The 15,827-nt window shown below is 36.5% G+C and overlaps 1 protein-coding gene across 1 annotated transcript; it reads right to left on the reverse strand.

The window, feature by feature from the left end:
- Window positions 1–11,324: 11,324 nt before the first annotated feature.
- Window positions 11,325–15,761, reverse strand: LOC132155950 (anti-apoptotic protein NR13-like). Its single transcript, XM_059564740.1, has 3 exons — window positions 15,644–15,761; window positions 14,717–15,128; window positions 11,325–12,171 (listed from the first exon to the last, which is right to left on the reverse strand). The coding sequence occupies exons 2-3, from the start codon at window positions 15,122–15,124 to the stop codon at window positions 12,049–12,051; spliced, it is 531 nt and encodes a 176-aa protein (XP_059420723.1). The 5' UTR covers window positions 15,125–15,128; window positions 15,644–15,761; the 3' UTR covers window positions 11,325–12,048.
- Between the last annotated feature and the right edge of the window lie 66 nt (window positions 15,762–15,827).

The following is a 15,827-nucleotide window of genomic DNA, read 5'->3' on the forward strand; positions in this document are numbered from 1 at the left end:
TATAGCAAAATTCATCAATAATGAAATTGCTTCAATTTCAGCTGTAAAGCAGCTCTTTTATAGAAGATAATAGTGATATTATTCAGATCAGTTCAAAGTTCATCAATTCTTAAATAAATTCAGTACAGCAGCTCTACAGAAGGCAATAGTTGTCCAGTGACAGATTTGATTGTGAGAAAACAACAAAAATTTACTTTTGGTGAGCCATTTACATTCCCAGATTTATTTCTCACTCATGTCATTTGTTATTTCGGGGAGGGTAGTTCCATTTAGAACATATTTTGAGAATCACTCTTGCAGATGTTTTTTCTACAATTTCTTATATTTGTATAGTTCACAACTGGAAAACATGATCAGCTGGCCCATTGAGCTCATTGGGCGGAACACAAGTGATGTCATAAAGGATCGTCCTGCCAGGACTTGTTATAATATCAGGGTTTGATGTCTGTCTGGATCCTCCCCTTCCCAGCACTAAAGACGACTGCCTCCCAGTAACCCCAGTTACCTGTAAGACAGCTGACTCCACTTCTCTTAAAACATGCTTTTGGTTTTTAGCCACTGGAGAAACTGCTGATATAGTCTAGATTTTTAACCTCCAGCCACCCATTGATGCTGTGAAGGAAGGCTTTATGGAAATCTGGGAATTTCCCCATTTAGATAATCTCTTTAATCCCAAAGACAAACAACTTCATAACAGCTCTGCAAATTATGAAGGCCAGATGTTTAGATGTACATCTTCATGAAATAGACATAAACAGGAACACTTTGTGATGCTACTGGGCTAAATGAAGGCATGATGTCCTTATTTTTCTTAGCTACAATAGGCTGCTCAGTGTCAACCATGCCATTATCAATAACTCTCTATTCATGATTACTCCAACATATCATATCAGTTTAATAATTCACAATATTGCTGTTTTTACTGTATTTTTGACCAAATCAATGTTGAGAAGCATATGAGACGTCTTACAGATACCAAACATTTGTAAGGTAATGTAAGTAAGTTACTTATTTTTTGTCTTCTTGTATTGTTTTGTACGGAGCCCCGCACATGACATGCAAGAAAAAATTAATAAATTGTGCGCACGATTTACTAATTCGTTCCCTCAATGTACTAAAATGTGCACAAGATTACTATTGCGTTCCCTTCATTTACTATCATGTTCCCTCCATTTACTATTGCGTTCTCTCGATTTACTATTGCGTTCCCTCGATTTACTATTGCGTTCCCTCGATTTACTATCATGTCCCCTCGATTTACTATTGCGTTCTCTCGATTTACTATTGCGTTCTCTCGATTTACTATCATGTTCCCTCGATTTACTATTGCGTTCCCTCGATTTACTATTGCTTTCCCTCGATTTATTATCGCGTTCCCTCGATTTACTATGGCATTCCCGCACACAATTTATAAATCGAGTGAACGAAATAGTAAATCGAGGGAACGCAATAGTAATCGTGTGCACGTTTTAGTACATTGAGGGAACGAATTAGTATTGTTTCCTGCATGTCATGCAGCTCCGTAGTTTTCTCTTCTTCTTCTTCTTGTTTATTCATTAAGAAGATACAAGACATTCTATGTTGGAGTTGAAAGAGTATTGATCATTTGAGCAGCTTACAACTTTAGCATCGACACTAATAACCTCAGGATCAGTGTCTTCACCGGCCCAACCTATAAAAACAAGGGAAGTTCAGCATCCCCCCATCTTTGGTAATGCAGCATCTGCTGTTTGTGAATGAGGTCAATGAATGTTTAACCATCCCCCAATGAATCACTTGGTGTATGAAATAAACACAAGGACTCTATTCCAAAACACAGACAACATTTTCACACCGAAAGGTTAGCTTGGTTTCAAAGTCACCTTATTTTTGCCACATTTAAGGCAATATTGTGGAAAAAAATGAATTTAATTTGCAGAGAAAGTGATCCAAGAAATTAATTGTCACAGAGTGTGATAAAAAAAATAATAGACGAAGTAAAAGAAATACCTACATTATTACAGCTTAGCAACATGCTAATGTCAAGTTCTAATGACTTATTTTATTATTAATGCTGTTTGGCTCAACTGAGGGCCTCAAAAAGCCATAGGCGCATTTAACACCTCACCTCTGCTGACTGAACACATGCACAACAAAGTTTTCCAGGGGGAATGTGCACAAGAAGCAAATGTTCATCAGATCTCTAATATCTGGCTATTATTTCAGTGCTTGATAAAGATCAGAGGATAAAACGTGCTGCGTCGCTATCACTGTTACAGTCTCTGGCTTTTGGACAGTGAATGATCAACACAGAGATCAGTAGAGGCCAGGAAAAGGCAACAAGACACTGTAGCTCGAAACAGCTTTAATGAGTCAGACGGAATGTTCCAGAGAGTTACAATGTACAGATGGATTATGAATTTAAGCAAGAGCAATGTTCACCAAAACATCTAGAATAATAGGGAATAGGGCGATTCTAAATTGACAAACCACCTGAGAAATTGACTGAAAAAGATTTTTAGCTGTGTGATTTTAGATTTGTGATTTAATAGTAATATATAATATTTATTACACATCAAATCATTGGTAAATATTTAAAAAGTATTATCATTTACAATTATTTATGATAAAGAAAATACATTTTGTTGTCATTTGATATTTTGGCCAAAAATGAATGAATGCATGAATTAACATATTATATTATATTATATTATATTATATTATATTATATTATATTATATTAATTATATTATATTATATTATATTATATTATATTATATTATATTATATTATATTATATTATATTATATTATATTATATTATATTATTTAAATAGATTTAAACTCAAAACCGCAATTATAAGTTACTACATAATAAATGTAAGTCACACATTTAATTGAAATCTCTTTATTAAGCAAATTCATTAGTTATGAATGTTTCAACACAAGTTTATAGCACAGGTTGTCTGTATGGGTGCTTTATAATTTTAAGAAGTGTGGAGAGGCTCAGAATTGTCCCAGTGATGTTTTGCCTCACTTTAAAGAAAATACTGCCAAGTCTACTCACAAAATGTCCTACTATGGTCTCAAGTTTTTACAGTTTGACCACTAAGAACAGATTCCCACGCTGCCCCTGGTTCCACATGAATTCTGTTCTTTCTCATGTCTCCAGCTTCTTGACCTCACAAGTCCAAACTGGAGATCTTTAAGATTGTTCTTCTCACAGCAATACAGCAGGAATGTCGGTCAGGATAAGGGCCCAACCCAGCGTTCCATAAAAAGAACTGATAAGACCACCAGCTTGTCTGGATGATAAAAAGTCCCAGTTCTATAATGAAACACGTTTTAAATAAGGGAGAGCCACATATGCATGCTGCTGCACGTTGCCTTAACACTAACAACTAAAAATGACATAGGAAGAACTAGCAAAACTATTATTAATTATGTTTTAAAACTTATTTCAAAGCCTTTATCAAAGTCTGAGGTATACTTTTTGTTAGTGTTAAGTGTTATTTGTTCTAAGTGTTAGTGTGGACTTATCTTTGATGAAAGGTTGAGACAAGCTACATCTGTGATGTCAGAAGTAGCACATGAACAGGATACAACTCAGCACTTTAATTGACAGAAATTCTCAGAATTGTAACAGGAAAAAGCGCTCTGGCTTTGCAAGTCACATGACGCTAGACCAAAACTGACAGATTCAGCTCTGCAACTGTCAGCAACTTTTTTTTTTTTTGTAATAACTTAATTAAATATTTAATGGATTTAAGGAAAGAAGGAAACAGTAACAGCACTACCATTTATTACAAGGCAGTCGACCTGAACTTTTTGCCAATAATGTTTTTATTTCAAATGATTAACACCCTTAATAATATGCCAAGAAAAATGTTTCTTCTCATGCCACATTAAGTTATGAATTACCCAAATCACATTGCCTATCATGAACGATAGTCTACTCTAGAATTGAAAGGGTGACATCTAACAAAAAAAAAAAAAGGGGGAAAAAAAGAGTGGTCTGGATAATTGGATATTACTGTAGGTTGTTTAAGATTTCTGTCGTAACAGTTGTCAAATATTGGCCAGTAGTTAAGCTACTCATTTTAAGTACAATAGTGTTTAGCTATATTTTATTTTGCATTCTTTCACTATTAAAACTGAAACATCATGTTGCATTTAGTGCTGCAAGGATAAAGAATTTTTGCAGGTCATTTTTTCGCTTTATTTAATTATTTTTGCCTGAAAAAAGGTCTGTGGTTAACACAAGCTGAAGATATTTTCATATTTTACCCTTCCCTTGCAGTTTTTTTTATTTATTTTTTATAGTTTCTACTCTTAAATTTAAAATAATCAACAAACAGCTTTACCAGCTTCATGCATTAATAACCAGACTGACTGTTTGTTATTTCTGTCAGACATCTACAGAAGATTTTACTGAGAGTTACAGAGATTTCGATGATGATGTTTTATTGTTTCGTTTGAAGTTACCATTGTGGAGATCAGTGTTTGCTTTAGTTGTGCTCCTGACCCTTGACTTCTGCATATCAACTTTTGTTTGGTTGCTATAACTGTAACTTTTAAGATGTTATAACAAAATTGTTGTGTTTTTTTAAATGAGGCTGGTTGTTTCTAATAGCTATTATCTATTAGACTGACTTGGAGTAGTTATATGAGTGTGTAATATGTTTTTTTTTTTTTTTCAATTTGTAATTTGCACAAATTGACACATCAACAATCAGCATATGAATCTCAATAATGGTGACAGTCAAAAGATTCATAATGCAATGCATGCTGGGTATCAGCACAGGACAAAACTCATACATGACTCCCAGCATGCATTGCGGCATGAATAAACTATGCAGCTGAATCGTCCACTTATTTTCTTGAATTCTTAATATGTGCTTGTATTTTAGTTTTTGTCTTAAATTTTAGTAGCATGTTTTGTGATGTTCAGAACTGATCTGTTTATTTTGTTGATTGTCACCATTGTTGGGATTCATACACTGAATGAAACGCTTTCAAAAACGCTTTGTTGCAGCACGAAAAGAAAAAAATTATTAATGTTTAAAAGTCACTGTTCAATAAAACATCATCATCTTAATCTCTATAATTCTCAATAAGATCTTCTGTAGATGTCTGACAGAAATAAAGTCAGTCTGGTTAGTAATGCATGAAGCTGGTAAAGCTGTTTGTTGATTATTTTAAATTTCAGAATAGAAACTATGAAAGATAAATAAAAAAAACTGCAAGGGAAGGGTAAAACATGAAAATATCTTCAGCTTGTGTTAACCACAGACCTTTTTTCAGGCAAAAAATTAAATTAAATTATGCCGAAAAAAGAAATGACCATTAAAAATTCTTGATGATCTCTTTGTTAAGTGCTTCAGCACATACATGTGTCCTACAGCTGACAATGAACTGCAATGATTTGAGTAAAAGTCATGTTTTTAGTTCCTTTACTATTAAACATTAAGTGTTTGCAGTTTTATACTAAGAAATATTCCTTCTCAGTGGACTCAAATGAAATAAGTTGTAAGGGCTAACATTGTATGAATACTAGTTTTTAAACTCGAACTGTTTGAAGCAATGGGAGTTAATATCCATGGTAGAATTATGGTAAAACACATTAGGAGTTGTAAATTAACGGTTGCTTTTTTTTTCTTTTTTTTAAATATAGACTGATGGTACGGAGCCCCGCACATGACATGCAAGAAAAAAATAAAGAAATTGTGCGCACTATTTACTTATTTGTTCCCTCAATGTACTAAAACGTACACACAATTTATTATTGCGTTCCCTCGATTTACTATTGTGTTCCCTCGATTTGCTAAATCGTGCGCACAATTTATATATCGAGTGGACGAAATAGTAAATTGAGGGAACGCAATAGTAATCATGTGCACGTTTTAGTACATTAAGGGAATGAATTAGTAAATAATGCACACGATTTATCCTACTATTTTTTCCTGCGTGTCATGTGCGGGGCTCCGTATGATGGAAACTTAATAGTGATGACACTGAAGTTATTCAACCTGGTATAGTTTTGTTTCTAAACTATGTTTAACTTTTTACTTGTTCAGACTATAATTAGGCTTCATAATCCTTAAAACTTTTGTTCATTTGTGAATATTGTCATAATGAACAAAGCATATAAGAATCAGAAACTTTTACTGGTCACAGTGCTTACTTTATTAATCCCAAAGCTAATTTAAAAAGTCTACTCGGTTTTTGTTGTGGGAATCAGCACTCTATTCATGATCAGCTTTTTAAAACAATATTGCCTTGCTTTCTTTGATTTGATTGGCCATCTCAGTCATTGTGACATTGATGAGTCCTGTAAAGTGATGTCACACATTTTTTAGGCCAAAACATTTTTTGTCACATCCAGCAAACATCTCCTCACTATCCGCTAGCTGCTTGTCCCCTGAACACACTGTAAAAAAACGGGGTCTCTCTAGACACCACAGGCTCCACAAACAACAAGATAAACAAACTGGGCTCACCTGCACCACAAAACATAACAAACTGTTCCAGCCAATAACCGACAAGAAAGATTTGGGGGTGGGGTTTGGGGGGTTGGTGCACGGATGAGGAGGAGGGAGGGTCTAGCTAGCCTCTGTTTTGTTTGACGACAATTTGAACGTCAACAAGAAGTTACGACTCCCGCCATCGCTTAGAGCACCTTTAAATAACTGAAGCAGACCTGCCTAAAATTGTAAATTTAAAAGTATTTGTCATCCTAGTGACAAAGCTGTAGTGTGTAATGGAGTGCAGCGGCACAGTATCAAGGTTGTCAAATATTGGGAAGACAATTTGGGTATTTCTGATTATTGGAGGGTACTTGCTCCCCTTAATGTCTATGGTGGTTACGGCGCTATACTAAATGAGAACTGAGAATAATCTTCAATAGCATACTCTAAGCCAGGGGTTGGCAACCTACGGCACGCGTGCCAACAGTGGCACGCAGAGGGATAATAGCTGGCACGCAAGCAATAAGGAAAACTGTATAATAACGTACAGTTTGATGTAATAACTTCTCATAGTCACACAGCCTGTTATGAGCTACAAATACTATTAAAGTGTGAGAATTAACTTGCATGGATGCACGTGCAAACACTGCACATACTAGGTGCTTCAGATCAAAGCCTCGGTCTAACAGCACTCATCAATGTCAAAATGACTGAGATGGCCAATCAGATCAAAGTAGGCGGGGTTTACTGTTCACAGAAGCAGAGCGCGAAACGCTCTGCATCTGGAGAATGACTTCAAAGAGAAACCTGATGTTATGATTTTAAGAATTATGAGAAAAGATGAAAAAGAAACTGAATAAAGACAATTGTTATGATGAGGATGAAAGCATGTGCCTACTATGTGCAAAAATATATTCATACTTTAAAAAAAATTTAAATTAAAATCTAATTTGTTGTCCATGCTGTCTGCAAAATGTATTTTGCTCCAGGAGGCTAATATTTATTGCATAACTACATAGAGTTTACTGAATGCCTTTGTCAACTGTTTTGTCTTGGATTCCAGCTGAAGATCGGTCCGTTAGCTTAGATGAAACTTTAAGCAAATGCAGACATAAACCAACAGAGACAAAGACCAACATTAAAAGTCTAGACCAGCTGTGAATGAATCCTTGTTCTGGTTCAGATCTGTGAACGGATGATAAAGGCTAAATCGGAAGAGCACATGTAAAGCACTGACAAATTCAGTCCATCAATGCAAATTATGAGATAATGTTAAGCTGTGTAAATACAGACACAGACAGTCATTCAGTTATCATACATGCAGTGTGCTATTTAGAAATGAATTGAGAATACCTTTTACAATCTATAAATTTGATCTGAGGTGGAGAGCAGAGTGTAATTAGAAATGAACAGAATAGAAATGTATTTCATTTTCAGTATCAATTATCTATAAACAAGCTCATGCTTTTGGGCTATGTAAGGTTCAATGTAGGTGTACACAAATTTCCTTGTGGCAAAGTCAGAGTACTGCAGGTGTTTGGAAATACGCACAATTTAGAAATTATTTTAGATCACATGTAGGACAGTTTCTATGAAACATTTTTTAAACGAGGCTCTTTAACTGTTCATGGTAGAAAGCATTTGTTTCTGTTTTTCTATTTTGTAACATCAGCATTTGGTAAATGGAAGAGCTGGAATGCTCTGTGTCAAACCAACAAAGATGGGTTTAAAAGAGCAGAAAGAGAAAACATGTGATCTTGATCAATGACACTGCATGATTGGAGTCAGTTTGTTGCTTTGTTGGCAAATACATTTTTGCACAAAATGAGCTCTCAACATTCCTGACCTTCGTTGAATAGCCCTACAGGTGCATCTCAGTAAATTAGAATGTCGTGGAAAAGTGAAAAAGAAGACAATCATAGACACACTTCACAAGGAGGGTAAGCCACAAACATTCATTGCCAAATAAGTTGGCTGTTTACAGAGTGCTGTATCCAAGCATGTTAACAGAAAGTTGAGTGGAAGGAAAAAGTGTAGCAGAAAAAGATGCACAACCAACCAAGAGAACAGCAGCCTTATGACGATTTTCAAGCAAAATTGATTCAAGAATTTGAGAATTTGAACTTCACACGGAATGGACTGAGGCTGGGGTCAAGGCATACCGATGTGTCAAGGAAATTGGCTACAGTTGTCGTATTCCTTTTGTTAAGACACTCCTGAACCACAGACAATGGCAGAGGCGTCTTACCTGGGCTGAAGAGAAGAAGAACTGGACTGTTTCACCTTGGTCCAAAGTCCTCTTTTCAGATGAGAGCAAGTTTTGTATTTCATTTGGAAACCAAGGTCCTAGAGTCTGAAGGAAGGGTGGAGAAGCTGATAGCCCAAGTTTCTTGAAGTCCAGTGTTAAGTTTCCACAGTCTGTGATGATTTGGGGTGCAATGTCATCTGCCGGTGTTAGTCCATTGTGTTTTTTGAAAACCTGTTTTCAAAGTCACTGCACCCGTTTAACAAGAAATTTTGGAGCACTTCATGCTTCCTTCTGCTGACCAGCATTTTGAAGATTCTGATTTCATTTTCCAGCAGGATTTGTTACCTGCCCACACTGCCAAAAACACCACAAACTCACAAGACTCACCAGACTGTCTCACATCTGCTACCAGCACTGGCTTCTCTTTGAGAACATTTTGTGTATAATTGCAGCGGGTACGTTAAAGGCTTGTGTGCTGCAGATGGGTTCACATGTTTGGATGTTTGGAAATATGATAGTCCGTGAAATGGTATCCAAGAGGAAAATGAGAAACAAGAGACCTAAAAAAATCAGATGAGCTGAAGGCCACTGTCAAAGAAACCCGGGCTTCCATAACACCTCAGCAGTGCCACAAACTGATCACCTCTATACCACGCTGAATTGAGGCAGTAATTAAAGCAAAAGGAGCCCCTACGAAGTATTGAGTACATGTACAGTAAATTAACATACTTTCCAGAAGGCCAACAATTCACAAAAAAAGCTATTTTTTTGTATTGGTCTTATGAAGTTTTCTAATTCGTTGAGATTTGTTGTGAATTTTCTTTTTTTTTTTTTTTGTTAAATTTTAACCAAAATCATCGCAATTAAAAGAACCAAAGATTAAACTACTTCAGTTTGTGGGCACTGAATATATTTAATTCTCAAGTTTCACCATTTGAGTTGAATTACTGAAATAAATTAACTTTTCCATGACATAATTTATTAAGATGCAACTGTATATGAAATAATGTAGACAGTGGTGAGATCATACGGAGAGCAAAAGGGGAAGCGAGTGTAAATCACTTGCTTCCCAGATGCTCCTTCTGAAGAACAAGGACTCAAGTAATCTCATGAGTCTCTTTCAGAAGAAAGCTAAGCTAGGTTTAATTTCTCCATGAGCTTGCCAAGATATCAAAGTATACAATTCAAAACAATTTAGACCTCAGTGTGAACTCAAACATTTCTTTTCAAATGTTTGGTTCTTCCAAAGACCAAATAATATGACATCCATCAATTCATTTTATGGCTGTATAATATGAATGAATTGTAGTAGAAACATCTAAGAAAAGGTGATATGAACATAACTGAAAAATCTTTTAAGACTCTCAAGCAGGCTGAGAAATAACTTTTTCCATTGGAATGCTGCATTCTTCCAGACTGTCTTACATCTGCTACCAGCACTGGCTTCTCTTTCAGAACATTGTGTGTATGATTGCAGCTGGTATGCTAAAGGCTTGTGTGCTGCAGATGGGTTCACAACATGTTTGGAAATATGATAGTCAGTGAAATGGTATCCAGTTTCTCTTCAGTGGAATAGATTTGTTTGTGTTTAAATGGGAATTTTTTTTTCCAAGACCAAAGTAAACACAAAACATACTTAAGTATGCAAAGGCAAGCACAAATGCTTGACCAACGCATTGTGCAAGTGGACATTCTTTCAACACACACACACACACACACACACAAATATATATATATATATATATATATATATATATATATATATATATATATATATATATATATATATATATATAGTTTTAAAACATGGCTGATCACACACACACACACACGTTTGTTTTTGTGAAAAGTGGGGAAATCCCATAGGCGTAATGGTCTCTATACTTTAGAAACTGTATATTCTATTTCCCTACACCAACCCTACACCTAACCCTAAACTTTGGAAACAGGAAACTTTTCCTTTTTTACTTCTATGTCCTCATAAGTCACCCTCTCCTTGTAATACCTGTGTCATACCCATGTCATTATACAGAGTTGTGTCCTGATATGTCACAAAAACAAGAGCACACACACACACAAAGTAAACAAGTGTTGACCATGGGGGGAATTCCAGAAGCTAGGTTATGCCACATATCTGGGCAAGTTTACGGATGGGTAAGCAGGTAACCTCATCTTTTGCTTCTAAAAACTGAGGAAACTTTCAGGGCATGCTATTAGCCATAAGAATACAACCTGCTCTGAATACAACCTGTTCCAGAGTTTCAGGGTTAGTTTACTTCATAGATATCCAGCCATTTCCGTTTCTATAGTTAATGCTCTTATTTGCATATTAGCAGTGTCATTAACTAAATGAACACAGCATGACCTGTATATGTGAATGCCCTAGCATTGTATAACATCCCTATATATATATAACAGTTAACAGGGTTTATATGACAATAATGCTTCTGCTTTCTGGAATACCCTGAAGAAAGAGAAAACTTGACCATCATGCATGTTTGTAAAATCTAACTCCATTTATCATCAAATTGAATAAATTGCATGTGGCTAGATTCATTAGAAACGAAATCAGAAACAAACAAGATCTTATTTACATCTTACAATAAGAAAATCTTAAATACAACAAGAAAATTTCACAGTAAAATAATTTTATTAAGAAGTTAATAAATAAAACAATGCAAAAATATAATGTTTTGTCAATTGTTGGGAATTGCCTTAATAGTAATAATTTGTTCTTAAGAGTAAATAAATACATTTACAACATAAACTTACAATGGGCGAATATCACAGGCATTCTTGAAACAAACAAGCGAGAACTTTTAAAACAAATGCCTTCGAGGATGAAATTGAGAGACATCCCAAAGGTGTAAATGATCATAATGTAAACCACTAGTCAAGTCAAAAAGGGGTCTAACAAAAAGAATCGCTCTGTCCTATAACAAAATATATGCACTTTATCTCTAATGTATTACAATAGTTTCTGACACAACTGCGATCTCTGGGCATCTTGTTTTCAGACTGAAAGAAACATACAAACAATAAATTGTGGTGTAGTTTTCACAAACTGTAAATACTATCTAAACTAACAAGATTTACACAGGAACAAAATTACACAAAAGCAATTATAAAATAACAAAAGCACCATATTAGATATGCAAGGACTTAGAACTTCCATCTTTTTCTCCTGAAGGCCATGTGAAGAGTGTACAATCAACATGAAGGTCTGTTTGCTGTAATTACAGGTGTGGCCATGGAAAAAATGTGCAAGAAACCTGAAGAGCAGAACTGTTTAGCCTTAGCCATATGATAAAGCAGGTGTGTTGTGTGTGAAAGAGAGAGAGAGAACCTAAAATCATCAACGTACTAAGAGAAATGTTAGACCAGCTAAACCCACTCCTGCTGCTGCAAACAGTGCGGTCTTCATCGAGGACTCTTGGTTCAGCTGTCTTGCTTTGTGGAAAAACCTGCAGAAACCCTCCTACAAAAGACAGGACAGACCAGGATAAGATTCACATTTTGCTTCCCACACCAATATGATACAGTTAGAGCAGTATTTTGAACCTCAAATCTAGTGAGCTGCCGAACGAGACAGCTATATTCCTTTGGCCAGATTTAATTCTAAATTCTAAATATTTTTTGACAAGCTGTTCCAATTACATATACAGAAAATATAATTAGAATTGTTTAATCCAGTAATGTGTGTTGTGCATTTTTATTCTTGGATTGTACTTATTATAATCACAGAGGCAGAGTTGTCTATTCAGTTTCTGACATACATAGAGTGTCAATGGTCCATTTGAGAGATAGGTGGCGGTAATGCACTTATAAGTCAGCAATCCGCCATAAAGCAAGAAGAAGAACAAGACGCATCACACGCCGGCTGTTGAGAACACGCTCAAGACAGTTCATACATTGCGGTGAAAATCAGAGGTAAAAAAACAATATAAATGCTATTCAGTTTCATCCACAGACCAATCGTTTCAAGTCTTTACACCTCAATGTATGGTCACGAGCTGCAGGGTTTAGTTTGGTTTTGTTTATGTATGCTTTTTTTTTTTTTTACTTTAGAATCCGTGATTCCCATTCACTTCCATTATATGACTGACAGACTGCAACGGTTTGAGTTAAAAATCTCAGTCACCTACATTTTGGATGCCCTGGGGGTAAGCAGATAAACATAAAATTTTCATTTTTGGGTGAACTTTACTTTTAAGTTTTAGTGCTCAGGTGAAAGACGCAGGTTCGAATCTAGCCTGCAACACATTTAGATTGTTTCCTCCTCAGTGTTCACTCCTCTACTCTGACATTACTCTGGTTTTTCTGTGACATATTTTGCCAGTTTCAGAAGCTAACTGATATTTCAAGGGTTAAATGTAGATATGACAGTTTCAGAGGCAGAAGGCAGAAAAGCACAGGCGGGCATAACTGCTGTTTGTGCCTGAGAACCCGAACAAACAGCAGAAGGCTTGAGAAGTCGAGCAGAGCAGCTGTCACCTGCTGTACTGGTCAGAGTGAGTCCAGGTGCACTAGCTCACAATCATATGCTGCGCAAACTCTGAGTGAAGCATGGAGATCAAATGTATTGTAAACACAATAGACTAAATGGCTGAGTGGCCTGTGGCTCTGCTTTCAACAGCTGCCAAATAAAAGAGAAAGAGAAAATAGGGTAGAAAGCGCCGCACTAGGCCTCTAAAAACTCTGCATTCATGCAAATACAAGCTGCTGTTTGCCTTAAGCCAGCAGTTGCAAGATTTACAGTTTTAAGACTTCACTATGACGTCACTAGTGATGTTTAAAAAGAGTAGTTCAGACCAACATGAAATTGGTTTCGAGGCTGGTTCATCCTTTATGTCATTATTTACTCGCCCTCATGACGTTGCAAATCTGTGTGACTTTCCATCACGAAGCACAAAAGAAGAAGTGCAACAGGTACTGTTTTCCACTGAACAAAAGTGCAAGAGAGTGGACAATGTACTCCATATGACTTTTGCATGATTTTCCAAGTCTTCTGAAGTCATACAAAAGCTTTATGTGACGAACAGACTGAAATTTAAGTCATTTTTTACTAACAATCTTCCTCTTTCCCAAAGCTCTCATTCACGCATGTTCAAATATGGCATGCCTGATGCCAAACACTATTTGTTCAGTAACACTTTAGTATAGGGACCAATTCTCACTATTAACTACTATTAAATTCACTTCACTTTCTTTATAAGCATGCCTATTATTAACATAGTGGCTGTTTATTAGTACTTCTAAAGCATTTATTCTACATTACCATATTCTACATCCTAATACATAAACTTAACAAGTACCTAACTAATTTCTGTGGGAGTTAAGTGTAAATCATTTGCATTGGAGTGTGCTGACTAACTGGTTTCTCTGAACCATATGTGTAATGAAGACATTTATCAGTCTGCATCGTCTAGGGTTATAGATGTAATCAGAGTTGAAACAAGTATTGCTTTCATATGTCAGTGCCTGGGAGTATGAAGAACTGGATGCCCACACGGAAAAAGTCCTTAGTGAGACATTTGAGAGCCTGTTTAAAAAGTGTTTTAAAGAGCAGTTCTGCTTCCCCACAAGCATTCCCAGGATTCTTTGGCTTGCGTCACTCTCTAATTGACAAAAAACAGGGCAGCCACAAGGCATATGCTGCACTACTCTTAAAACTAGACCGGCATATCACTTCAGTACCTCCCAATTACAGTTGAAAATGTGCACACTGAAGTATACAGGTAGGAAAGAATCAAAGAGATTGTGGTATCAAACACTGTACAAAACAGGCTGGGTTTCTGCGAGCACACATGAAAGATCAAACACAATGCCCTTTGAGCACCTACGCAGTTTCACATGAAGCAGAACTGATTAAAAAAAAAAGTTGAAACTTGAAAATTATTCAAGATCCTCCTACTATCTACACGTGAAGGCTCTACTGCACATACCAAAATATAATGCCTTTAAAACCATCATTTACCAGCATAAAGTCTCTGTCCCAGTGAGTCTACACTGCTAATGCTTACCCAGCCTCCATTTTCCACCAGCCAGTCCTGTTTTTCGCCTCCAAGGTAGTCAGCAATGGTTTCGGCCAATCTCCAGGAGCAGTCGGAATTCTTTCCCCTGGACACTAGCTCACTGGCCAGCACTCCGGTGAAAGTAAAGATGGAAACCACCCTCCCCCAGTTCAGTTTCCCATCTACCACCAGTTCCCTCATGACGCTCTGCAGACACTTGCTGGGATCTGATCCGCAGGTGTCCAGGAACTCCTGGGAGAGGGATCGGAATTTGCTTCTGTACTGCTGCTCCATCTCTTTGGCCAGGTATCTCATGGCCTCTGCTGACTCGCTGGGAGGCATCTGTTGGATCCCGCTGCAGAAGCTGATGTAATCTTGTGCCAGCAATAAAGTCTGTTCCCTCAACCAACAGGACATTTTCCTAAAAAAATACAAAATAAAAAGTCAGAGTCATAATATGTTAAAAAAGGCTTTTATTGTATTATAGTTACTGCAGTTAATTGTCACTTCATATATCTATGCAGCATTAACAGAAAGCAGGTCTGTTCATAAATGGTAAATGAATCATAATGGCTGTGAAGTCAGTGGCTGTTCAGGCCTTATATGAAAAATAAAAATAAATAAAAAAAACATTCAGCTTCAACCATGTCCAACGTAAACCTGCTTACGTCACTTTTGTATGAACATAGAATATATCTGAATGAGCTCAATCTGATAAAAACAGCACTGAGAAATGAAAGACAGCGCACGAAACATTGTGAAACACAAAGCCGGCTGCGCCATCGCGCATGAGAACACAAAGAAGAGAGCCAACAGGACGGCTTTTAAATATACGTTTTTCTTAATATATCAAAAGAAAAGTCTGAATTCTAAAGGCATTTTATTATGTAATGTACAATTTCTCTCTTTAAAAGTGAAAATAATAAAGCAGCTTACCCTCCCAGCGATGTCAGACTGCACTCTCCAGCGACAGTTGCGCAAACAGCAGTCAAACCTCATCGAGACGCTTCGCTCCGCCCTACTGCTTTATCAATGTAAGACACGCCCTTCCTCTGCCGCTTGCGTCATGGGCGCTTTCCTTTCGCATTGTTCCTTCCATTCAGTATTTCTGATCCGCATT

The sequence above is a fragment of the Carassius carassius genome, chromosome 13 (genome assembly GCF_963082965.1).
Source record: "Carassius carassius chromosome 13, fCarCar2.1, whole genome shotgun sequence".
Classification (NCBI taxonomy): domain Eukaryota; kingdom Metazoa; phylum Chordata; class Actinopteri; order Cypriniformes; family Cyprinidae; genus Carassius; species Carassius carassius.